The sequence below is a fragment of the Diabrotica virgifera genome, chromosome 5 (assembly GCF_917563875.1).
Source record: "Diabrotica virgifera virgifera chromosome 5, PGI_DIABVI_V3a".
In the NCBI taxonomy this organism is placed as follows: Eukaryota; Metazoa; Arthropoda; class Insecta; order Coleoptera; family Chrysomelidae; genus Diabrotica; species Diabrotica virgifera.
The window spans coordinates 203,854,033-203,881,419 of record NC_065447.1 but is presented as its reverse complement, the minus strand read 5'-3'; the positions used below and the strand labels follow the sequence as shown (position 1 = coordinate 203,881,419).

At 34.0% G+C, this 27,387-nt stretch overlaps 1 protein-coding gene across 1 annotated transcript; it reads right to left on the bottom strand.

Annotated features, from left to right (window-relative positions):
- Window positions 1-4,942: 4,942 nt before the first annotated feature.
- On the bottom strand, window positions 4,943-27,335 carry LOC126885262 (eukaryotic translation initiation factor 3 subunit G-like). The gene is made up of 3 exons (XM_050651748.1): window positions 26,859-27,335; window positions 14,738-14,875; window positions 4,943-5,352 (listed from the first exon to the last, which is right to left on the bottom strand). Exons 1-3 carry the CDS (start codon window positions 27,211-27,213, stop codon window positions 4,985-4,987), a joined length of 861 nt encoding a protein of 286 aa, XP_050507705.1. The 5' UTR covers window positions 27,214-27,335; the 3' UTR covers window positions 4,943-4,984.
- Window positions 27,336-27,387: the final 52 nt, after the last annotated feature.

The window sequence follows — 27,387 nt, the reverse complement described above, 5'->3', positions numbered from 1 at the left end:
GTATTCGACTGCAGATCGAGAGGTTCAAATCCGAGTGTTCCATATTCTTTTTTTTTTGTAGTTTTAATCATGATACTAGTTATAAATAAAGAGATAGTATTTTCCCGTAGCTCAAATACGTCCGAGTTCGCGCATTGATTACGTAACTGGAGACCGGAAGTTGAATTTGAATTCTTGTTAAAGTTAAATGGGATTTGTATGCATTATGTGATGAAATTATTCAATTAGCAAAATAACATTAAACTTCAATATATTCGAAAAGAATTTAGTGTCGAGATTCCAGTCAAAATAACTGTCAAAGATAAAATATAAAATACAAACGCGAACAATTCAAAGTAATCGGACTTTACGAATGATTACGAACCATTACGAACTTGCCGGTCTCCAGTTACGTCACGACTTCCGGATGTGCAATATATTATCTTGTTATTTATAGCATCATGGTTTTAATAAAAATTTTTGGAAGGTAGTAAGTATTAAAATTAGTTTAATCTTTAAATAAAATACAAATAAACTGTTTAAAGTATGTAAAGTATGTAAAGATGGTAGTCCAACTCTGAATCGAATGTAAACAAAACCTGCCTTGAACCCTTTTTAATCTTTTTCATTTTACTCAGTTTTTGAGTATTTAGAAACTGTTTTTCGGTCCTTTTCCTAGACGAAGAGAAGGTAAATGCGTGGCCTAAGTGTCCTCTATTTGCTTTCTCCTATTTTCGTCGTCTCTACGTGATTATATATTGTAAAATCCGGAGATATGGGATGCAGCCAGAAAGCAGTTTATTAACGAAAAGTCTTAGATTTAAAATATTGTTTATTATATTTTTATTTCAATTATTCTAATTGTTTAAAAAGTAGTAAACTTTGTATCTGGGGCTTTTCGTTGTTTTCCTCGTAATACGAGATATGTCGCTCATTTGCGTCTCAAAAGGTGGGTTCATTGCATCGCGATGGTTTGCCTTAAAAGAGGCAGAATGTTTATATTCCCTTCAGAGTTGTGACTGCATAAACTTCACTGATGATGCATAAGGATGCTGAAATAGTTGCTATATGGAGATGGTAGTCCAACTCTGAATCGAATGTAAACAAAACCTGCCTTGAACCCTTTTTAATATATTTATTTCGTTGCAATCATATAATTTGAAGTATAACTTCTTACGTGCGTACAAAGTACACACGCATTCTTTTTTTATTGCATCTTATTCAGTTTTAACCACACAGGTTTTGTTTTCTATTTTTATTGCCTCTTCTATCTTTCCCTCCACATCCAACTTTTTTTCATAAAATGCTACTTTTCGCGAAAGTTGTTATCCAGGAGTGGCAAAAATATATCATGTCAACCATGTTAAAAATCAACAAGAAATTCAAAACGTATATTTTTTATATGTTTATATTCATATATTTGTTAGGTCAAAAAATAGTTGGCGCCCGCCATGAATTTTTAATTTAGTATTTCACTCTTTACATTAAAAACGTTGCCGACCTCTGTGTTAAAATATTAATTTTTAGTTTTATCTTTTTTATTTAATTAGATTAACGAATAAAGAAAGAAGAGTAGGAATCAAAGATGAAACAGTAACGGATGTAATTGGAAGGTGTGGTGAAGAAGTGAGAAATGATAATGGAAAACGGTTAAGAGGAAACAGTAGCGATCAACAGGTAGCAACAAACGCGTTCCAAGATTGCGGCTCTAATTTTGAATATTCTGTCGAGATATTTGGCACACATATTCGTAATATAATAAAGAATGGCGGTACAGAGCCCAATTTCAGAAATATGTTGGTATGTGGAAATTACTCTACAACTAAATAAAATATTGAAAAAAGGAGCCTGTACCGCCATTAAGAAAGACAAAAAAATACATTTTCTTCAAATAAACTTTCTTATCCCATGCCTAGATTTTGTGTAATCTTGGAACTACTAAAAATCGATTTTTTTATAACAAGAAATCGAACGTCACTGACTTGGCAACATTTCGCGCCTATGTGTATAAAAATTATTGTTTTTGATAGTATAAACGTCACTGTCAGTGTGGCCAATTACCGACGCACTGTTGCCTCACTTTTGAAAGTTCGCAGAACTTTCGCAATATTGGACCGCGTTTGTTGCCACCTGTTGATCGCTACTGTAGCACCTTAATAGAATTCTGTGTACTAATAATTTAATACAGTAGACTCGCGATTATCCGAGTCTCGGTCATCCGAGCCACTCGGTTAACCGAGGCAAAAGTCAGAACAGGTGAGTTACAATTTTCAACCATGCCGCAACATCGCCGCCTCAAAATCAAAAATAGGAGCAAAGCTTATGCAAAATCAAATACTTTTTTAAACAGTAATATTGATAAGGTAAATGTTTTTATCTTTTATAGACAGTACTGTATTAATTTTGTCATTAAAATATCCACAGTTATGATTATTCACATGTTTTTCTATCAATATAAACAATGTCAGTGTTAACCAAGTTTTTCCGTATCCGAGGTAGTCACGGTCCCAGTTACCTCGGATAATCGCGAGTCTACTGTAGTAACAAACACACACTAACAACACAAAGACATACATAAATTTACTAGGCAAGGGCAAGGACCAAGAAAATCAGAAAAATCAATAATTGATTACATACTAGTAGAACGCGACAATCGAAAGGTAATTCAAGACGGAGTCAGAAGAGGACCAGAAATAAGTAGTGACCATTATTTGTTGGAAGCTAGAATAAAGAATAAAAACAAACAACCCCAGGAACATACAAAAGAAAAATTGAATACGAATCAATCAGAACTTACAAGCGATTGCCCTAAGATACAAAGAAATGGTTGATTTAGAAATAGCAGCTCTGGAAAATGCAAATGATATAATAACAGCCTAGAACAAAAATGGCAATCATTTAAAAATATATTACTGGAACTGGCGAAAAAAGTATGTGGCATTTGTAAAAGGAATGACAAGGTGAAACAAACAAATGGTGGAATGCCAAAATAAAACAAGTGAAAACTAAGAAAAAACTTTGGAATAATTATTTAGGAAACAAAACAGTAAACAATTACAACAAATACAAAGAGGCAAGAACTGCAGTAAGAGATGTGATAAAAACAGAAAAGGAAAAGAGTTGGCATCAATTTGGACAACAGTTGGAACACAATAGCAAAGAAAATCAAAAACTTTTTTATAGAACATTAAAATCCCTGAGAACAGACAAACTTAGTAAGAATGTGAGTATTAAAAACAAAGAAGGAAAAATAATCACAGAAGAAGAAATTATTGAAAGATGGCGGCAACACTTAAGAATTAATAACTACCACACAAGTGGATAGGAATAAAGAAAGCAGTAACGCGACAGGTAGTGAAGAACAGAAAACAAGCATCGAGATAACAATCGAAGATACAATGGAAGCAATAGGCAAACTTAAAAACGCAAAGGCACCCGGACACGACCATATACCACCGGAAATGCTGAAGTACATGGGAATGAAAGGCGTACAACAATTATCTGAAATATTCAAAGAAGCAAGCAAACAAGAAACAATACCGAAGGACTGGGAGATATGAGTAATATTGCCGATATATAAGAAAGGGGACCCCAAAGATTGTAACAACTATCGAGGAATTACACTGTTATGTTCTTCACTCAAAGTCTATGAAACAGTACTAGAAAGAAAGCTGAAAAACATTACAGAAACTACTTTAAATGAAGCACAGAGCGGCTTTAGAAAGGGACGTGGAGTACAAGACCATATTTTCAAGGTAAAACAAATAATTGAAAAAACGTTACTGTCTAAAAAGAAAGCATATATGGCCTTCATAGACCTGGAAAAGGCATTCGACAGGGTGAAACGACAAACTGTGTGGGACAGCTTGATAAGAAGAGGGGTTGAAGATAAACTAGTTGAAATCATCAAGTCTTTATAAGAGAAATAGGAACTACATAATACATAAAAACATGAAATAAACAGAATTTGAAACAACTGAAGGACTAAGACAAGGAGGTATCATGAGCCCAACCCTCTTCAACATCTTTATGGACGAAATCATGATAGAGTGCACGCCGCAACTAAAGAAATTGCATGTAGGGTACAGGAATCTCCATAGCGTAACCATTTCGGAATGTGCATTCGCAGATGATGTAGCCGTTATCTCAGAAAAAGAAGAAGACTTGCAAAATAACCTGCAAGCGTGGAATCACGCATTATGTAAACAGGATATGAAGATAAATACACATAAGACGAAGACCATGGTATTATCGCAAGAACCAGTCATAATAAATATGCAAATTAATGAGGAGGCAATAGTACAAGTAAACGATTTCCAATACTTGGGCGTTACAATAGAAAATAATGGAAGGCAGGACAAAGATGTTGAAGAGAGGATAAGTAAAACATCAAAACTATTTTATGCAATAAAAAATAGCTTCTTAAACAAAAAAGAAATCACAAGACAAACCAAACTAACAGTATTCAACCCCATATATAGACCAGTGCTTACATACGGCTGTGAATCATGGATACTAACTAGAAAACTAAAAAGCAAGATACAAGCCCTAGAAATGAAGTATTTACGAAGAGTTAGAAGAGTGACAATGAGAGACAGAATAAGAAACACAGATATACGCACAGATCTTAAGACGAAATCTGTACTTGAGTATATTGAAGAAAAACAACTAAGTTGGTGAGGACACATGAAAAGAATGAAAAACAACATACCGGTGAAGAAAATATGGGAAGCCAGGATACAAAAGAAAAGAAATAGAGGAAGACCTAGAGAAGATTGGGATACAGTAGTCACTAAAATCATCCAAAGGAAGGGGAAAACAATAGCAGAAGCAAGCAGATTAGCATACAATAAGAAACAATGGTCAACATTTGTACACACGTGAAAGGATGTGTCAGTCCCGACAGTGAAAAGTAAAAGGGACAGTAAAAAGACTATATATTATATATAATAAAGAAAGAAAATATTAGAAATTATTTTTATTATTCAAAAATCTGGTGATACAATTATTGGTTAGAATTTGGTGATGGCTTGGACCAATCAACATTAAGAATAAGATGATCATAACCATGTCCATGAAGCATTGCGATTGCCTTAGCTGCATCAGAACGAAATTTGAAATGTATATAAGCAAATCCTTTACATCCACCAGTTATCTTGTCTTTCGCCAAATACAGTTTTTGAATTGGTCCAAATTGTTTAACCAGATCTTCCAAATCAGTTTCAGTTGTGGATTCACTCAAATTGGCAATTCTGATAGCACAGGAACTATCATCTCGTTTAGCTACACCAGATCCATCAGTTCTCTTCACACCTCCATCTCTCAAATTAGGTGGTACATATTTGGATCCTTGTTTACCAGCTTCACCAACAGCTAAAACAATAAATATTTAATTCTTAACTGTTCCTTTATACTAAAAGATATGTAACATAATAATTGGTTTAACCTTCCGATGACCAACCTTTTTTTGTTACACGGATGACCAAGGGGGAAAAAATGACCCCAGGTCAAAAATGTCAAAAATGACAACAAAAAATAAAGTTTTTTTTTAATTTTTTTTATGGCATGGACTTTGTCATTCAGCCAGTCACAACATGAGTATTAGTGTCATGTGTAATGTGTATGTTGAGTAAGTGTCTTGTTATTTTGCAAATTATACGTCATTAGCGTAAAACTACTTGGAATTACACATAATAGACGGTATTTTACTAAACATCAACTTCAGAATATATTTTTTATTCGTAAAACAAAGGGAATTTTTTTTATTTCAAAATATGAGGATATCTAGAATGATATTAAAGTCAAATAAAAAAATAATGAGTTAAAAATTGAAAATACTTTTGAATTTATTAAAGAAAAACATACGCTGCGGTCACAATTTCCCCCGCTTGGTCATCCGAAGTTTAATATCTATATGACTTGGGAATTCTTGCAAAACATTTACAATCAAAAAGAATAAAGGTAGCATAAAGGTAAATAAAAGATTAAAACAGTAAGATATTTTATTGGCTTTAGTATTTTTCTTTTCATTGTTTTTATTTTTTACATTTTACACGGAATTGGCAATATTTACATGGAATTTACGAAAATTGGCAATAACTTTTTATTATATGGCATTGTGATAGTTATATCCTATATACCTTCTTACTATTTAAGCTAAGTTTATAGCCTAATTGTAGTGTTAAAAAAGGAATTTAATGTTTTGCGTTGTAGCGGTGTTTGCACTCATAGGCTTACCCTACTCAAATATGTATTTAATTACATAGCACCAAAAAATTTTTAGATCTAGTTTTTTGTACGCAGAGGGAAGTTGTGTCGATTTCTACTGATATTCCATTGAATACTTCTCAACATCATTCAGCTTATACCATATTGTTACCTGCAGCTAATTTAAATTTATTTCTTAAATATGTCTTTTATCATGATTTTAAAAAATGTAATTATCAGGTTTTAAATGAACATTTAGCATCAATTCCTTGGAACGAGGTATTAGATGTATCAGATATTAATTGCTGCATAGAGAATTTTTACCATATTTTATATGACGCCATCAGTATGTTTGTTCCTGTTAATCGGTTTAAATCGTTGAACTTTCCAGTTTGGTTTTCGCGAGAATTGACTGAACTTGTCATACAGAAAAAAATAGCTCACCGGAATTTTAAAGCATCAGGCAACTCATATGAGGAATTTTCAGTGTTAAGGGAAAGAAGTAAAGCATTAGCAGTATGTTATAAAAACTATTTAGAGAATATTCAAGCAAATCTTTCAAGCAATCCCCGCTCTATTTGGAGACATGTTAATGCTACACGTGGGTCTAACGCTTATCCTAATGTAATGTCTAATGAAGGTGGGGATGTAATTGCTCAGTGTGGTGAGGAAATAGTCAATCTATTTGCCAATTATTTTTCGGGTACATATAATGATAGTGAGTATAATTTACCTAACTTTGAATTAGAGTACAGTGTAGATATCCAAACTCTGGAATTTAGTCTGACAGATGTTTTTGAGGGAATTATGAGTTTAAAAACTACATATTCTTCAGGCCCTGATGGTATACCTGCAGCACTTATTAAGAACTGTATGTTTTCCCTTTGTAAACCTTTACAACAAATTTTCAATTTATCATTGTCATCATCTATATTTCCACATTATTGGAAAACTAGTTTTCTTACACCTATCTATAAATCTGGCAATCGCGAGTGTGTAAATAATTATAGAGGTATAACTATTCAATCAGCAATCCCAAAACTTCTAGATAAATTGGTATCGATAAATCTTACCTGGGCTTGCCGAAACATAATTATTGATGAGCAACATGGTTTTTCTAACGGAAAGTCAACTGTAACAAATCTTGTAACTACCAACAATACTTGTTGGGTGGATTTGAGAATAAGATTCAGGTCGACAGCATTTATACTGATTTCTCAAAGGCATTTGACAGGGTTAATCATAACCTGTTGGTTCATAAACTTCATGCGTCTGGCTTTGGTGAACCCATTGTCAATTGGATTAAAAGCTTTTTGATGGGACGTACACAACAAGTTCGTATCAACAATTATGTTTCTAAAGAATTCCTTGTTGTTCTGGTGTCCCACAAGGGTCTCATTGTGGTCCCTTGCTCTTTAACTTGTTCATTAACGATATTGGTAAGGCTATCAAAAACTCACACTTTCTACTATTTGCTGATGATCTAAAGTTATTTCGTTACATACATGATATATCAGATAGAGATCTTCTGCAAGATGATGTTAATAATATATGTTTATGGTCGAAACAAAATGGTTTAAGCCTAAATCCGACTAAATGTTCTTCTATTTCATTTGGTCATATAAATAATCTAACAGCTAATAGATATGTTCTTAATGATGTACTCTTGGATTCAGTTACTGAGATTAAAGATTTGGGTGTATTATTGGATTGTGCATTGACATTTAGAAGCCATTATCTTAAAATTAAGGAAACCGGGTTAATTAAATTAAATTTCGCAATCTTGGTTTTATTTATCGCAACAGTCATGATCTCTCACCTACTGTATTCAAATTACTGTACTGCTCTCTAGTGCGCTCTGGACTTGAATACTGCTCTGTTGTTTGGTCTCCATTTCATCAAGTTTACATTGATGGATTGGAGAGCGTTCAGCGGAAGTTTCTAAGATCTTTAGCTTATAAAGCACATACTAATATAAGAAATACTGAAAATTTCGTCATAGATTATTCTGGAATAATGTCTCAATTTAATGTTGCTACACTGAAGAACCGCAGGTTGAGAGCGGATATGTTGTTTCTATTTAAAATTCTAAACAATGCTATCAATTGTCCCTCGTTATTGGATAATGTGTACTTAAACACAATACATAGAACTCGACACACTGCACTCTTTTATATTCCTTTTCATAGGACTGAGTATGCTCGTCATTTTCCCTTGTCGAGAATGCTCAGCTTATGCAATGAAATGCTACTTGATCCATTCTGTCCAAGCATTAATGTCTTCAAAAGGCAGCTTCAGAGTTTATTGATTTAAATATGTGATATTTTTCATCCTCTGCGATTGAATTTACTGTCTTATTTTACAAATTGTGTTGTTTAATTGTCTTTTATTCGTTGATTTTTGATGTTTTTTGTACATGATTTTTACTTTAACTATTTTTTTTGTACTCGTTTGTAAATGGTTCTACCGTTGAAATAAATAAATAAATAAAAATATCGTCGGTGATTCTGCAAAACCTCGTATGAGAATTTCTCTCTTCCAGAACTTAGTTTTTTGCCCTGTCAGAAACTCCATCAAAAAATACACATGTTAACGTAATGAGAATGTCATCTCGTAATTATGTTAACGTAATTAGGTTTCTTGACATTTTCATTACGTTAACATGTGTATTTTCCAACGGAGCGTCTGACAGGGCAAACATCCAAAATCTGAAAAAAATTCTCATACGAGGTTTTGCAGAATCACCGACGATATGGTAAAGGTAAAGATATTGAATTATTGTACTTTAGAATTTCTATACAAGATGTGAAGTTACTTGGGGCATTCCCCCAATTATAGCTTATGTCCCGTTTTTGTTAGTTTGTATACAAATAATGTCTAAAAACATGGTTTTTTTGTTGAAAAATACACATTTTTAGTTGTAAATAACTCGAAAAGTAGTAACTCAGTGAAAAAACTCTATAAAACAAAAGTTGCTTAGAATTAGTCAATTTATCCATTTCCGGACTTATCCTGAACAAATGTTTTTCACCCGTGAGAAGAGGTGGCTTTCACCCCTTAAGTAGAACCAACCCTGGGCGTAAGTCCAATAATGAAGTAGAGGATAAGAGGAAACTAAGTCAAAATTTTCAAGCAAATCGTGCCTTTGCATGGAGCACATTACTGTCTGATGTGGTGAATGCCCAGACATAATCAACTTTGAATTTGGCATCAAATATTTTTTTGAGTCAATTTATTTTTTAATTTGTCTTTTATTTTAACGACTTGTTTATACTTTTTTTATTCATGTGTACCCATTGAATATAGTTAATTTTAGTTTGTTCATGAGAAACAATGTCATAAATAAAATTATGTGTTATGTGCTTTTCTTTATAATTCGATATATAGTTTTTCTTTGTTAAATGGTTTATAATAAAAGAAGAGTACAGGGGAAAAACAAGGAATGTCAATATTTCATGAATTTTGGCTTTTCTGGCCATGAGGTAGCAAAAACAGTACTATCAACTAGCCTATCGTTTCAGAACAATAACCAGAAAGGTTGGTGTATATGTTACAGTTCAGTTGATTATCCAGTTGGAGTTGACTCCAACTAGTTGGAGTCAACTCTAACGGCTGGTTTCAGTAAAAGTTGATTATAAATATAAAATGAAGATTTATATTCAACTAGTTGGAGTCAACTCTAACGGCTGGTTTCAGTAAAAGTTGATTATAAATATAAAATGAAGATTTATATTCAACATTTACTAGTAAAAGTAGACTCCAACTAGGAAAAGTGTACTCTTCCCAATGCCATTTAGTAAAAGTTGATTCTGATTCACACAAACAGCGGATTCTAGAAATTAAATGTTACTGAATATGTTCAAATTAGTCTAGGCTCTATCGTCGCCACCGTTAGGTAAATAATTACTCCGATTCGAATTTTTTGCACAGACTTACTCAAAAAGAGGTCCTTATAACAAATCTACTGAGTGCCGGGCAGTACCTTGATCGATAAATTGTTTAAACAATTTTTTTTAGACAAATTCACAAAAATATTTTTTTCACTTCGGACAATTTTTTTTTAGATCATTTGGGTTATTCTGAGCAAAAAAGTTATTTTGTGATTTTTCTCTAAAATTGATTGTTGTCGAGTTATACGCGATTTAAAATTTGAAAAATGCGAAAATAGCTATTTTCAAGGCTTAATAACTCGGTTAAAATCCATTATTATGAAAGTCAGAAAGTGACCAACTCAAAGTTTATAGCCCCCTCTACAAGATCCGGCAGAAATTTTTGTCACTATTTTATTACTAAGCTTTATCTTTAATTATTAACAATGAGCGCTAAGTGCGGCCGTCAATGGTGAGTGCTAAAGAGATGCACCATTCCGGCCGTCCAATGGTGAATCTCACTCGCACTCACATTGACGGCCGCCTCAATACACGCTTAGCGCTCATTGTTGATAATTAAAAATAATATCTTATTAATGAAATAATGACAAAAATTTCTTCAGGATCTTATAGAGGTAGCTTTAATCTTTGATTTTTTTTAGTTTCTGACTTTGATAATATATAATATCGTATGGCATTTTTGCCTTTCGGACAGTTCCGGCGCCAATTACATCTTTAACCCTGTTTCAAGTAACTAGTGTCGATGTACACTAGCCCAGGGGGACCGACGGCTTAACGTGCTCTCCGAGGCACGGTGAGACGGCTCGTGTCATTATTGGAAATGAAAATGGTTTGTCTTTGGCAGGGCTGGAACCCACGTGCACTGGCGTATGAGGCCAGCGATTATGCCGTTACTCCACGGCCGCTCGCTCGACTTTCACAATAATTATCTTTAACCGAGTTATTAAACCTTAAAAATGGTTATTTTGGCGTTTTTCAAAATTTAAGTCGCTAATAACTCGACAACAGTCAATTTTAGAGAAAAAAAAAATTTGTACAAAGTGAAAAAATTATTTTTGCGAATTTGTTTAAAATCATTGTTTATCGCCAAACGTCACTAAAATAATCCATTATTGTACTCATCTGCCCTCATTTTCGGCAGTAAAGTAACACTTTGTTGTATTGAAAGAAGAATGTTACTTTACCTGCCGCGATTATTAATCAAATTAACCGAGATTGAATGTAAGTGGTCAATGGCAGCAATCGATTATTTATTTGAGTGAAATTAAAATTTATTTACTTTAATTATTAAAAATATTGTACAAAATTTATCTTATTATTAATAAAATTTATGTCAAAAAGTAAAATTCTGTAGTGTTTCGCAATTATATTTATACAAAATAAATCAAAACTTTACAGATTTAGTAATTAGGTAGGTATACAATGTGCAAAAGTCATCTGTCATTACTGTCATACGAATTTTAACGACCCCCCTAGAAGATACTGAAGAAATTTTTGTTATTATTTTATTACTAAGCGGTTATTTTTAATTATTAACAATGAGCGCTAGGAGCGTATTGACGCAGCTATCAATGTGAGTGCGAGTGAGATGCACCATTGCACCATTTTGACATTTAAAAATTCAAACTTCTGTCAAACCACAAAACTGTCAAAACTTTTTTTGTAATTTATTGCTCACATATCATCACCATGACAAGGCGAAAGTTCTTCTTCTTGTGGTGCTTTCTCCTTTAGTGGAGGTTAGCGACTACACTGGCAAATCTGCCTCTGTCCAATGCGGCTCTAAACAAAGATGTTGAATCAAGGCCGGTCCAGTCTCTGATATTTCTAAGCCATGAAATCTGGCGCCTACCGGGACCCTGTTTTCCTTAAATCTTACCCTGGATGATCAGTTGCGTGAGGCGGTACTTTTTTTCTCATTATGTGTCCCAGGTAGCTAACTTTTCTGACTTTAATGATTTTTAGCAGTTCCCTATCTGTACCTATTCTCCTCAGAACATATTCGTTGGTGGTGTGGGTTGTCCAAGGTATTTTCAAGTCTCTTCTATAAAGCCAGAGTTCAAAGGCGTTCAACTTGTTCATCAGTGTTGTGTTGTGTCCAGGCCTCCGTTCCATACAAAAGTATTGACCACACATAGCAATGCAGAAAACGACATCTAAGGCTGATATTAATGCTACTGTTACAAAATAAGCTTTTCATTTTGATAAACCCCTGTCGGGCTACCTCTATTCTCGCTCTTGACTTCTTGTTTATAATCAAGTTGATTGTTGAACCAGCAACCAAGATATTTGTACTGGCTTACGTATTCAAGCTGTTGGTGTTTCACTAGTTTCACATATTTATTGGAAGAGGTAAATTTTTGTTCCTTGATATTCTTATAACTTTGGTTTTCGCAGTATTGACCTTCATCCCCATTTTTTCACAACTCTCAGTAACTCTATCCAACAGTATCTGCAGACTATGGTCCGAATCAGTCATTAATACTGTGCCATCTGCATACCGGATGTTATTTACTCTCTGCCCGTTTATCCTGATTCCTTCTGAAGAGTGCGATAAAGAGTTCGCAAATATTACCTCAGAGTAGACGTTAAAAGTATGGGTGATAGCACACAACCCTGTCTAACACCTCGTTGTATTTCAATTGGCCTTGACGTATTACCATTGGTCTTTATGATTGCTGTCTGATTCCAATAAATAGCCTCTATAATTTTAGAACCTCTTTTGTCGACTCCGATGTCGTTCAATCTTTCTATCAAGGTCTTGTGCTTCACCCTATCGAATGCTTTCTCAAAATCTATGAAACAGATAAAAAGGTCTGATCTTTGTATCTTTGTGCCAGAGTTTGAAGACAGAATATTGCTTCTCGTGTTCCCATACCTTTCCTGAAGCCAAATTGTTCTTGACCAGTGACCTCATCACATTTTTTATAATATATTCTGTTCTGTATGATACGCAAGAAAAGCTTCAGAATGTTATTTAATAGACTTATAAGGCGGAAGTCCTGGCATAATTTGGCGTTCTTCTTTTTAGGCAGTGGTATGAACACTGATTCAAGCCATATTTTAGGGATAGTCCCTGTATTGTAAACATTATTAAATAGTCCAAGAAGAAGGCCTAAGTTTTCCTCGTTGATTAACTTCAATAGCTCAGCTGATATTTCATCTTTTCCTACAGATTTGTTGTTTTTTAGTTGACATCCATTAAATCCAATATTTCCTCTGTCATCCATCTTTGCTTCTGTGGTCGCTGTTTTGTGAGAATTTCAGTTGCCGTTGCAAGGGAGTGTCTGATTTCCTCCCGAAGGCAAAAGTTAAGGATGTTTAATTATATGAAAGTGTGCTAAAAAACAGTGCGAAAAAGTAAAACCGATTTAAAATACATTCTTATTTCAGACACACTTTAAACCCTTCATGTACTGCTATCTATATTTACAATTTTCACACAATAAAACCTTTACATCAGCGGTTCTCAATCTTTTTGAGTCATGTACCATCTAAAGTTTCTTTTATTATATTTCTATATTTTTAGATTGTATAATCAAGACTTACTATGTACTACTATTTTAAGTTTTTGTGTGTTTTGTGTACCACCACAAATAATGATATGTACCACCAGTGGTACATGTACTACAGATTGAGAACCGCTGCTTTACATATATGAGATAGAGTAGATAAAAATTATTTTTGTGAATTTGGTTAACAAAAATTGGTTAAACAATTTTTCGACCGCAGTACCGCGTGACACCCTGTGTATTTGTTATAAGGATTGTTATACGGATATATTTCTTTGAGTAAGTTTGTGCAAAAAATCGAATCAGAATAATTTACCCAACGGGGGCGACGTTACAGACTATACTAATAAGTAGTTGAAACGGTCAAAACAAAGAAACGCACACTCATCAAAAATGCACTTGAGATTCTCGTATAATCAACATTTACTGAATCCATCCAGGAAGAGTCAACTTGAACTAGTAAAAGTTGATTTAAATTTTTAAAATCAACTTTTACTGCTCGTTTCAGTTGGAGTTGACTCCAATTAGTTGGAGTCAACTCTAACTGAGAATCAACTTAAACTGTAACATATGTTAATTTCCTAAGAATTTGTATCCAGGCAAAAAACAAGGATTATCCACAGGCTACAGAACAAATACAAGGAATGTTAGCAGTTTTTTGGTGCATTATTAAATTAATAAGTTAATATAGATTAATATTATATTATGAATATACAATAAGAATTGCTAGAATTCCGCTAAGAATCTCCTAAGTAGTTTTTAGATATCACAAGAATTAAACCTTTATTGGTCTTAATCTCAATACGTATAAAATGTGACATTGCTTGTTTTTCCCCTGTACTCTTCAAACATAATAAAAATGAGAAGAAGTAAAATTTAACCCGAAAAATTTAAAATTTAATCTGAAAAGATTTATATGAAAAAAAAATCAAAAAATAAACTTTATGATATTTGAAATTTGTTTCTGATAGGCTTAACCCGTCCACTAGTGTAACTACCTATCCACATATCCGATAAAGTGTTAAATGCTAGTCATGGCGATGTTTTACTTACTATTTTATAAGCACTCACCTAGTATATTAAAAAACACAGAGGTAAAACAAATAGAGAAAACAAAACATAATACAATATATTATATACTGAACATACCTGCACCTCCAACAGCTGATATTTTCTTATCATCTGGTGGCTTTCCACCAACAAACATAGTGTCCTTCCATGGACATTTTGTAGTCCAATGTTCACCATTACATGTACGACATTTAAAGAATTTCTTATCACCCATTCCTGAAACAAGAAATAAACAATTATTATTTAAAAAGAGAAATTTTGCTTCTTGTCTATCAATTTAATTTATTTATTGTTAATAAACGGGGCAAGCCCATTGACAAAAAATATTATAATTAAGCAACATTTATAAAAATTACAAGCAAATACTAATAGGTCTGGATCCCGCGTATGAAAAAAAAGTTGATTAATAGCAAGCTGAAAATTTGTTAATAGCTTAAGGGTGTCTAGTCGGATAAACTTTGATATAGGGGAACACTGTAACAGGGGCAGTTTTAATTGTGGAACAGGTTAAAAATTTGGAACGGTCAGACCACGAAAACGGCACATTTGATTTGTCCGACAGAACAGACTTAAACTCTCCGAACAGAGATTAAACTCTCATGCAAAAATCAGACTGCTATTTATCACCTGTCATAATTCCTGTCATTTGACATATTCTACATGTTCCACTCATTAAAACGCCCATTTGGTGATAAATAGCAGTCTGATTTTTGCATGAGAGTTTAATCTCTGTTCGAAGAGTTTAAGTCTGTTCTGTCGGACAAAATACATGTGCCGTTTTCGTGGTATGACCGTTCCAAATTTTTAACCTGTTCCACAATTAAAACTTCCCCTGTTCCAGTGTTCCCACATATCAAAGTTTGTCCGACTAGACACAATTAATGCATTAAAACATTTTCAGCTTGCTATTAATCAACTTTTTTTTCATACGCGGGATCCAGACCTATAAATAAAATACAAAATCATAAAATAAATATGTATATAGAATTACAATTAAATTTAACGCTTAAGAGATTGTTTAAAGGCACTTAAGGACAAGTTAAAAAAATCTGTCTCATGAGGCAACTGATTAGCATGAGCAAGAAGTCTGACCAGACCTATATTCACAGAATAATTAGTTCGATGAAAAGGAATATGAAATAGTGTATTCTCACGAAGGACACGGGAAGGAATGTGGAAATAAACCAATTGAAGCAGTTCAGGTGAACGTATGATTCCGTTAACCAATTTAAAAATGAAGATGAGATCGAAATTAACTCGTCTAGTAGAGAGAGGATCAAGTTCTAAGTATCTCATCATGTCATCATCATCATATCAGAATATGAATAAGGTCTGTGTAATTTAATTTATTGCTCAGTCCTGTAGTAAATCCATCTGATACTCTCCTATACATGTTTTTGATATAGTTTTAATCTATTGCACAAGATGTTTCATAATATTTTGTAGATAAATAGATAATAGGTATTAGACATGCAACCGATATATCAAATCCAATCTAAAATCTGATTTCAAACCCAAACCAATAGGTATGTATCGATTTCTTAAGCTTAAAGATCTGATTTCAATAAACGCAAACACTAGGATCTGTTGATGCAACTGATCAAACAGTACAGTATCAAATTGTGTATCCAAACACAACTAGAAATATTTGCTTTCCTTTTTACTCGGCTGTATTGCGTTTGGTTAGAATGAGAGGGAGCGAATTTCTAAGTAAGCTATCTACCAATAGAGAAGTGAGCTTCGACGTTATTGGAGTTGGATATCTGAAAACAGATTTTGAAACCTGAAATCAGATAAATATGGGTTTGCAGTTAACACCAAAAACGCCCATGCTTGTTAGGTAGGTATACATTTATTGGTGACAAGTAAAAGGTGAAAAGGAGTTAAAAAAATAAACAATTCCAAAAAGGTATCAATTAGGTATCAATTGGGTATTAGGTATCAAAAGGTATCAAAATATTCCATATTTTGTGAAACCCTGGAAAAAATAGCCGAAGATTATCCATCTGCACACTATTATCTGGCTGCTGACTTCAATTTACCAAACTGCCAATGGTTTTCAAATGATATGTGCTCTTCAACAATTCCTCTGCCAGATGCCCTAGCTTCTGAAGTTGAAGCCCTGCAGGTTGTGTCTGGTATGTGTGCATGCCACAATTTGTTTCAGTCCAATACTATTGTGAATGCAACTGGTAATATTCTGGACTTGGTGTTGGTTGATGATGCTGATGTAACTGTCCAGAGCTGATGAAGCTCTTTTGAGGGAGGGTATGCAAACCCACCCCTGGAATTTGAGATAAAGATGACCAAAAGGTGCCCCAATGATGGTGGTTTGGTTAGTGACAGTTTTTATAGGGACTTCAAGTCGGCTGACTATGTGAAAACAACTGATTTTTTGTCACAGTTCTGTGGGATAATTTATTTTTAGGAAAAACACTGAATCAAATTGTAAATATTTTCTATGATATAGTTTACTTAGCTATAGAATAAAAGGCATTCAAAACGTAGATTCCCTCCTTGGTTCTCTTTAGAGTTAAAGAACCTGATAGTTGAGAAAAAGAAATCTCACAAAAAATATCTTTTATCTAAATCAGTTCTGGATTATCAGACTTTTTCACAGCTGAGGGCTAATTGTAAATTGTTAAAAGCTGAAAGCTACAGAAATCATATTTACTTAACAGAATTATCAATAAGAAATAATTTGAAAGGATTTTGGTCGTTTGTGAATTCACGGAGAGGAAAGCCTCTATGCCCGCTGTGTTGAGGTATGGTGGTGTTGAATCCGGTCACGGACCAGATATTTATTTATTTATTTATTTTCAACGGGACACTGCCCAATAAGATTACAAGTTTATAAGTCCAATATACATAATACATGTGTCAATAATAATAAAACTACAGTAAAATAGTAATAATAAAACGATAATACAATAAAATATAAATATCACAAACTTAAACACATAAATCAGATTCATATATCACAATAATGAATATCCAACAACTACTCAAACAAACAAACGTCTGAGGCCAGAGATGAATTCAGACTTCGGTGCAAAGAAATCTAGATCAGGTTGAGTGTTTGCCCATCTTAGTGCTCGAGATAAAAAGTTGTTATATGCATAGTTGGTTCTATGGATAGGAACATAGAATGTTTGATTTAATCGAGTTCTGCGGAGAGGTACATGGAGACCAACCTGCTCAAGTAGCTGAGGACACAAAACTGTTGAATTAATTATGCCATAGAGCATCCTTGCATCCTTAATTACTCGTCGGTCACGCAATGAGAGAATACCCAATTGGGTTTCAATTTGATTATAATTTAACTGATTTAACTCAAAAGGTATACCCAGTTTATATGCTATGTACCTTAAGAACTTGTGTTGGACTGTCTCGATTTTTGTTATGTAAATATTGTAAGATGGAGACCAAACACAAGAACAATACTCTAGATGAGGTCTAACTAAAGAACAATATAGTAATTAATTGCATCAATATTCTGAAAGTCTCTAGTGCATCTTTTTATAAAACCAAGCATTTGTAAAGATTTGGAAATTTTTTATGTATAATGTGATTCAAATAAAAGTTTACAGTCTAAATTAATTCCCAAATCACGAATTTCAGTAACCCAGTCAACAGGAATATTCTGTATATTATAATTATATTCTATTGGGTCTCTCGATCGTCCAAAAGAAATATCATGACACTTAGATTCATTCAGGGCCATGGCATTCAACATACACCACTCACTCAACCGATCAAGACCATGTTGAAGATTAATACAGTCTTCTGTATTGTTGATAATTGTATAGAACTTTAGATCATCTGCAAAAAGCAGAGGTGAACTGTGTCGGAAGCAGTGGTGTATATCATTGATGAATATGTTAAATAACAGGGGCCCCAAATGTGAACCCTGAGGTACTCCTGAATGAACCTTAATCTCACTGGAAACAAAATCCCTGATACGCACCATCTGAACTCGGTCAATCAAGTATGTTCTCAGCCACTCAAGAAGTGGACCATTAACACCCATTTGTTTAAGTTTAAATATTAAAATATTATGGTTGACCCGATCAAAGGCCTTGGAGAAATCGGTGTATAGTGCATGTACCCTACAACCCCTCTCCAATGCCTTCCTCAGGAAGTCCACAAATACTAGTGTGTTACATTCGGTTGATCTGTTATTCCGAAATCCAAATTGTTGGTCTACTAGTTGTTTTTCAAGTGAAGCTTTAAGATAGTCACATACAAAACATTCAAATATCTTTGGTATTACACTAATTATACTAATGGGCCTGTAATTATTCACCAATGAATTATCTTCCGCTTTATAAATGGGTGTTAAATAACTATTTTTCCAACATTCTGGAAATTCAGCCGTATTTAAGGATAGATTAAAGATGTGAAAAAGAGGTCTGGATAATATAAAACAACAGTTCTTGAGAAAGCTAGGAGGCAATCCATCAGGACCAGGACCCTTATTCGCATCCAGTTCTGATAATTTTAGATAAATATCAGATATAGTTATGTTGAAGCCAGTCAGATTAGTAAGACCAAATGTAGGTGAGTCACTGGGTATGACACATATTTGAGTGGAATATACTGTAGAAAAATATTCTGCAAAAAGATTTACAATATCTGGTCCATGACCGGATTCAACACCACCATACCTCAACACAGCGGGCATACAGGGCTTTCCTCTCCGTGAATTCACAAACGACCAAAATCCCTTCAAATTATTTCTTATTGATAATTCTGTTAAGTAAATATGATTTCTGTAGCTTTCAGCTTTTAACAATTTACAATTAGCCCTCAGCTGTGAAAAAGTCTGATAATCCAGAACTGATTTAGATAAAAGATATTTTTTGTGAGCTTTCTTTTTCTCAACTATCCGGTTCTTTAACTCTAAAGAGAACCAAGGAGGGAATCTACGTTTTGAATACCTTTTTAGGGGGATGAATAATTCTATAGCTAAGTAAACTATATCATAGAAAATATTTACAATTTGATTCAGTGTTTTTCCTAAAAATAAATTATCCCAACAGAACTGTGACAAAAAATCAGTTATTTTCACATAGTCAGCCGACTTGAAGTCCCTATAAAAACCGTCACTAACCAAACCACCATCATTGGGGCGCCTTTTGGTCATCTTTATCTCAAATTCCAGGGGTGGGTGATGCATACCCTCCCTCAAAAGAGCTTCATTAGCTCTGGACACAGTTACATCAGCATCATCGACCAACACCAAGTCCAGAATATTACCAGTTGCATTCACAATAGTATTGGACTGAAACAAATTGTGGTATGCACACATACCAGTCACAACCTGCAGGGCTTCAACTTCAAAAGCTGTGGCACCTGGCAGAGGAATTGTTGAAGAGCACATATCATTTGAAAACCATTCGCAGTTTGGTAAATTGAAGTCAGCAGCCAGATAATAGTGTGCAGATGGATAATCTTCGGCTATTTTTTCCAGGGTTTCACAAAATATGGAATATTTGTCCAATGTAGACTTAGGTGGAAAATATGCTGTTCCTATAATAAACTTATTTGCACCTTCGGTCACCAAGACAAAAAGCTGTTCGATTGTCCCGTTAACTTTTAAAGATCTACTGCTTAAGCCCTTATGAACTGCAATAAGGACTCCACCACCTCTTGAGAATGAACTTGTTTCACTGGAGCGATCAGTTCTATATACGTTGAGGTCAAACAACTGCAGCTCTTCATCGGCATAGTTACATGTCAACCAGGTCTCGTTGAATATGATGATACTGTAGTGAGAATAGGAAACATTCATAAACAAATGGTCAAGCTTAGTTCTGAGACCTCCTACATTTTGGAAATAAACCCACAGTCCAGAGGAAGACTGTGTTAGTTTTTTGACATTATTCTAGGAGTGCCATTTAAGTACTTGATAAATAAGTTTTGTTCGCCCTTTCTCTCTCTTTCCTTAAGTTCACTCTTGACAGTGTTTAATGCTGTTCTCTGGTGTGGGGTAAGATCTGAATCGATAAAAATCTTTAGTGACCTATCAATATTTCTTCTGTTTCTGAGTATTGCCAGATAGTCTTTATGATTACGAAGGACAATTCTGTATGAACGGTATCCATTTTTGTTCTTTTTTCCAATTCGTACGGCCTCAGCAATATCAATGGCTGAGTTCATTAATCCAGACAAGAGGTCTGTGGCTTTTAGACCTGGATCCCGCGTAAGAAAGAAAAGTTGATTAATAGCAAGCTGAAAATTTGTTAATAGCTTAACGGTGTCTAGTCGGACAAACTTTGATGCACGGGAACGCTGGAACAGGGGAAGTTTTAACTGTGGAGCATGGTAAACGTGTCGTCCTGACAAGTTTATGAATGTGAAAAATAGCAAGTTGTTTTTAAATTTATTCGATAGCCAACGTTATGTACTTAATATATGCGAAAATGTTTGTCCGACAAAAATGTTGGGCATTTTAACGAGTCCGACACGTAGAACATGTCACATCACAGGAATTATGTTGGTGATGAATAGCAGTCTGATTTTTGCATGAGAGTTTAATGAAAGGTTAAAAAAGCAATTGGAAGTTCTGTCCGACAAAATTAATGGGAAGTTTTCGTAGTCGGACATTCTAAACAGGTAAGATATAGACAAAAATGCTGGTGATAAATAGCTTTCCGACAAAGACGAAATTTAATTAAGTAAATTATTCCTTACCAAGAATGACTGTTGTCGGAAAAAAATAAGGGGGAGATTTTGTAGTCGGACAATTTAAAAAAATAATTTTTGAAATTTCAATAAGGGGTGATTATTCTATGTCAAAAGTACCTGCAATCAATTACAATCGATATCTTTCGATTTATGTCAACATTATTTAGATACCTCACTGTAATACATTTATAGTAGATCAGGCAAATTATATTATGGATTGAGTGGTCTAGCTATCTTTGTCTGCCACATGCGCGGGATCGCTTGGTTAAAAGAGATAGATAGACCACTTATCGACTTTTTGCACTGTATTCCCTGTCTACCCGTATGTCTATGAATACATTTCCATTTAAGAAAAACTGTCACTTTTGACAATAATTCATAATAAATTGCAATCGTAACTTCAAATTTAAACTAATCGATTTATTTTGGCAGCAAATTATTTCTTGCCATGTGACATATTAATTAAATTATTATTTCATTTGTAGAAAGTTGAGAAAAATTACGTTATACAATTTTAGTAATAATTTATTTAGGTACCCTTTTTCAATAAAGCAAAGCATTGTAGCACGAAGAATGATATTCAATAGAACTTTCACAATTATCTGGCAACTGCACCTCATTGGATTGATCAAGTATTTTACTAACTTTGTAAAATGTTCGAAAATTACTCAAAAGTGTTCCGTTGAATGGTTTCACTTTTGATTTGGCGACTTAAAATTTAAACTGTTGACACTCAAAAATAGACACAAAAACACTCCATAGTTAATATAAATTTTAATTTCCGACACACGTGGCAAACAGAAACTCAGAGACCATGTACTTTCAAATACTACTTTGTATAGCACAAAGTGTCACACTGACAAATGCAGCCTTCTAATACAAACTTCTAAGCATAATGTGTCGTATTTACGTCTATTCTTATAAGCACCGAAGTTTTAGACTCTTCACATTTTTCAATGTCGTTTACATGGTTAAGATTTGAGTATGGAAAAAAATGTATACAACGTTTTTTGTAGGAAATTTTCCGTACTTTCTGATGCGCCTAATTAGAAAACCCTAAGAGATTGCTTTCACATGTTTTTTGACATTTTTTATTTTCATTTTGAGAATATCTAGAACAAACTCCACCCAAAAAAATAATTGTTTTGCAATATATACATGCATTGATACTTACTTCACTGTTTTTGGAGTGTGCATGTATATATATGCACATGCAAGTATGTGAATATAAATAATAATATACAACTAAAATAGCTTTATCAATATGTGGCTAAGTCATTCCGAAAAAATGTTTTTTATTTATTTCCTTCGATTTGCCCAAACTTTTTGTCCGACATATAACTTTTTGCGTTACAAAATATAATTTGTACATAAACAAATCAAAATTAGCTTGCTATTTATCACCAACATTTTTGTCTATATCTTACATGTTTAAAATGTCCGACTAGGAAAATTTCCCATTCATTTTGTCCGACAGAACTTAAAATTGCTTTTTTAACCTTTCATTAAACTCTCATGCAAAAATCAGACTGCTATTCATCACCAACATAGTTTCTGTGATGTGACATGTTCTACGTGTCGGACTCGTTAAAATGCCCAACCTTTTTGTCGGACAAACATTTTTTCATATATTATATAACGTTGGCTATTGAATAAACTTAAAAACAACTTGCTATTTTTCACCATCATAAACTTGTCAGGACGACACGTTTATCATGCTCCACCGTTAAAACTTCCCCTGTTTCAGTGTTCCCGTGCATCAATGTTTGTCCGACTAGACACCGTTAAGCTATTAACAAATTTTCAGCTTGCTATTAATCAACTCTTTTTTCATACGCGGGATCCAGGTCTATTTGTTTAAATCGTCATCCTCACCATACTCAGGCATATTAAAAATCATAATATTGTTGGATCTTTTCTGTCTCTCGATCATTTCACTTAACACTGATTGGTCTGTTGTGATTTGTTCAGTAGGTTCAGTTGTTTGAGCAACTCTTATATCTTTCAAACTGGATATTTCAGATCGAATTTCAAATTTAAGTTCATTAAAGCTTACCTGAAAAGAGCCATTCAAAGAGTCCAACTCACTTCTAAAAGACTTTATTTGTTCAATCATGTCCATGGCCTGATTATTAATAAGTTGTTCCACCTTTTGTTCAAGAGAACTTATTTGTTTCTTCATCATAGAATCATTTTGATTCCATCCTCACAGGATTCGCAAAAAAGTTTAAGGACTCTTCTACCCTTCAACTCCAACACCCTGATTTCTGATGCTGTCAGATTGGCACATTGATGATGAATATTTTGATCGCAACCATCACAAACCCAACATTCACCACCACTGACATCCAACAAACATTTTGTGCATGACATATTTAAAAGTTTAGATCAAGCACTGGCCTATCTTCAAAATATATTATTTGTAGAAGTACTGATAACTTTTTATGAAGAGTACTTAAGTTTTTGTTGAACTCAATTAGGAGAATATGTGCTTCTAATTGCAAATAAATGCAATTTCTGAAACATTCACTAATAAAAATGAAAGATAACTTACAGATTAATAGGGTCTGAACTTTTACAGATTTTTTGATACAAAACAACACATTAAACACTAATAAATATCACTTAAATTGTACATCATTAACAGAGCAGGAAAATATGTGCTTTCGCCAGTAATTATTGAAACTGAATGAAATTTGTTGTAAATTTATTGTAAATCTTTATGCACAATATTTTTCTACAGTACAGTGCCGGCAAAAAAAATCTTTACATTGCCAAATAAATCACCAAATTTGAAGACAATTTGCATGCGTTCTGTCTGCGCTTGGAGGGGAGGGTAGGGGAGGGGGGATAGCGTACTTGCGACAGAAATTATCTGTAGTTTACGGACCGCTTGGCTTATTTAGGGTATTCTGCGCATTTGTACTGTAAACAGTTGGCTTTGTGTGCGTAGTCAGTGTTAAACTTCGTCTCATTTACCGCGTAAAGTTTGAGATCGTCAAATTTTAAATTGAACTGACAAATGTGGGTCGAAAGAAACTCACAAAAGAGGAGAAGGTTCGTGCTTTAACATTACTGGAGAAAGGGGACTCTGTAATAACCGTAGCACGTGATATTGGTGCTTCAAGAGGGGCTATTTATCAACTGAAACGTTCGGCTGCAACGTTACGTGCTACGGTAATTTCAGAGTCTCATTTTTCCACTGATGTTAAAACATGAACCTTCTCCTCTTCTGTGAGTTTCTTTCGACCCATATTTGTCAGTTCAATTTAGAATTTGACGATCTCAAACTTTACGCAGTAAATGAGACGAAGTTTAACACTGACTACGCGCACAAAGCCAACCGTTTACAGTGCAAACACGCAGAATACCCTAAATACGCCAAGCGGTCCGTAAACTGCAGATAATTGCCGTCGCAAGTACGCTATCCCCCTCCCCTAGCCTCCCCTCCAAGCGCAGACACAACGCATGCAAATTGTCTTCAAATTTGGTGATTTATTTGGCAATGTAAAGATTTTTTTTGCCGGCACTGTATATTCCACTCATATATGTGTCATACCCAGTGACTCACCTACATTTGGTCTTACTAATCTGACTGGTTTCAACATAACTATATCTGATATTTATCTAAAATTATCAGAACTGGATGCGAATAAGGGTCCTGGTCCTGATGGATTGCCTCCTAGCTTTCTCAAGAACTGTTGTTTTATATTATCCAGACCTCTTTTTCACATCTTTAATCTATCCTTAAATAAGGGTGAATTTCCAGAATGTTGGAAAAATAGTTTTTTAACACCCATTTATAAAGCGGGAGATAATTCATTGGTGAATAATTACAGGCCCATTAGTATAATTAGTGTAATACCAAAGATATTTGAATGTTTTGTATGTGACTATCTTAAAGCTTCACTTGAAAAACAACTAGTAGACCAACAATTTGGATTTCGGAATAACAGATCAACCGAATGTAACACACTAGTATTTGTGGACTTCCTGAGGAAGGCATTGGAGAGGGGTTGTAGGGTACATGCACTATACACCGATTTCTCCAAGGCCTTTGATCGGGTCAACCATACTATTTTAATATTTAAACTTAAACAAATGGGTGTTAATGGCCCACTTCTTGAGTGGCTGAGAACATACTTGATTGACTGAGTTCAGAAGGTGCGTATCAGGGATTTTGTTTCCAGTGAGATTAAGGTTCATTCAGGAGTACCTCAGGGTTCACATTTGGGGCCCCTGTTATTTAACATATTCATCAATGATATACACCACTGCTTCCTACACAGTTCACCTCTGCCTTTTGCAGATGATCTAAAGTTCTATACAATTATCAACAAAACAGAAGATTGCATTAATCTTCAACATGATCTTGATCGGTTGAGTGAGTGGTGTATGTGGAATGTCATGGCCCTGAATTAATGTAAGTGTCATGCTATTTCTTTTGGACGATCGAGAGACCCAATAGAATATAATTATAATATACAGAATATTCCTGTTGACTGGGTTACTGAAATTCGTGATTTGGGAATTAATTTAGACTGTAAACTTTTATTTGAATCACATTATACGTCAAAAATTTCCAAATCTTTACAAATGCTTGGTTTTATAAAAAGATGCACTAGAGACTTTCAGAATATTGAAGCAATTAAATTACTATATTGTTCTTTAGTTAGACCTCATCTAGAGTATTGTTCTTGTGTTTGGTCTCCATCTTACAATATTTACATAACAAAAATCGAGACAGTCCAACACAAGTTCTTAAGGTACATAGCATATAAACTGGGTATACCTTTTGAGTTAAATCAGTTAAATTATTATCAAATTGAAACCCGATTGGGTATTCTCTCATTGCGTGACCTACGAGTAATTAAGGATGCAAGGATGCTCTATGGCATAATTAACTAACAGTTTTGTGTCCTCAGCTACTTGAGCAGGTTGGTCTACATGTACCTCTCCGTAGAACTCGATTAAATCAAACATTCTATGTTCCTATCCATAGAACCAACTATGCATATAACAACTTTCTATCTCGAGCACTAAGATGGGCAAATATTCACCCTGATTTAGATTTCTTTGCACCGAAGTCTGAATTCATCTCTGGCCTCAGACGTATATTTGTTTGAGTAGTTGTTGGATAGATAGTCATTAATGTGATATATAAATCTGATTTGTGTGATTAAGTTTGTGATATTTATATTTTATTGTATTATTGTTTTATTATTACTATTTTATTGTATTTTAATTATTATTGACACATGTATTTTGTATATTGGACTTATAAACTTGTAATCTTATTGGGCAGTAGCCCATTGAAAATAAATAAATAATACTTGAAACATAGATAAAAAAGGAGTTTATGAATTAAGTTTTGCTTTTTTTTAAATAAACCACTTGGGATAGGCTTTATGTATATAATGCAAAAATATATAGGTACTTTATTAGTTAAGAATAACAAGTCTAGGATTTGGTGGAGATTTGAACTTATAAAATGAAAAATAGAGTTTACCTTTCAGTTTGTCCAAAGAGTCATCATCCTGCTTATTATCTTCTTCCTTACTAGTGATGTACTGCATATAAACGTCTTCAGCTACTATGGTAGTCGCGGGATTCGGGCCAGGTTTATCATTGGCAACATCACCAAACTTTTTCCATGTTTTACGGAGAGCAATTGACTTGGACACAACACGTTTCTCAATTTTGTACGTCCTGACAATCTTAACTTTCTTGTCGTCTTCATTGTATTTATATTCAGTTACAATCTTGAAACCATTTTCGAAGACTTCACTGGGTGGTGGTAAGGCACCTCCTTCTAACTCTACCTCGTCAGCCCAGCTGGACTTTATTTCGTCAGCTGCTGGCATTGCTAATCTTAAAAAGTGATTATTTCCAGGCAATAACTACAAGAATACAATATTGTTTAAAGTGTATGGAAAATAAAGTGAAAATGTCACGTACTATTCCTAACCTCAAGAAAAAGGTTGACGGTTGACAAGATGATTTCTTCCTTTCAAAATTGACATATGACACTTAGGCAT

Excerpts from the sequence above, each read along its gene's own strand:
- LOC126885262 (XM_050651748.1), bottom strand. The coding sequence starts at position 27,213 with ATGCCAGCAGCTGACGAAATAAAGTCCAGCTGGGCTGACGAGGTAGAG. Across the intron at positions 14,876-26,858 it reads CTCTTTGGACAAACTGAAAG|GAATGGGTGATAAGAAATTC; the intron begins GTAAACTCTATT and ends TTCTTGTTTCAG. Across the intron at positions 5,353-14,737 it reads ATCAGCTGTTGGAGGTGCAG|CTGTTGGTGAAGCTGGTAAA; the intron begins GTATGTTCAGTA and ends TTATTGTTTTAG.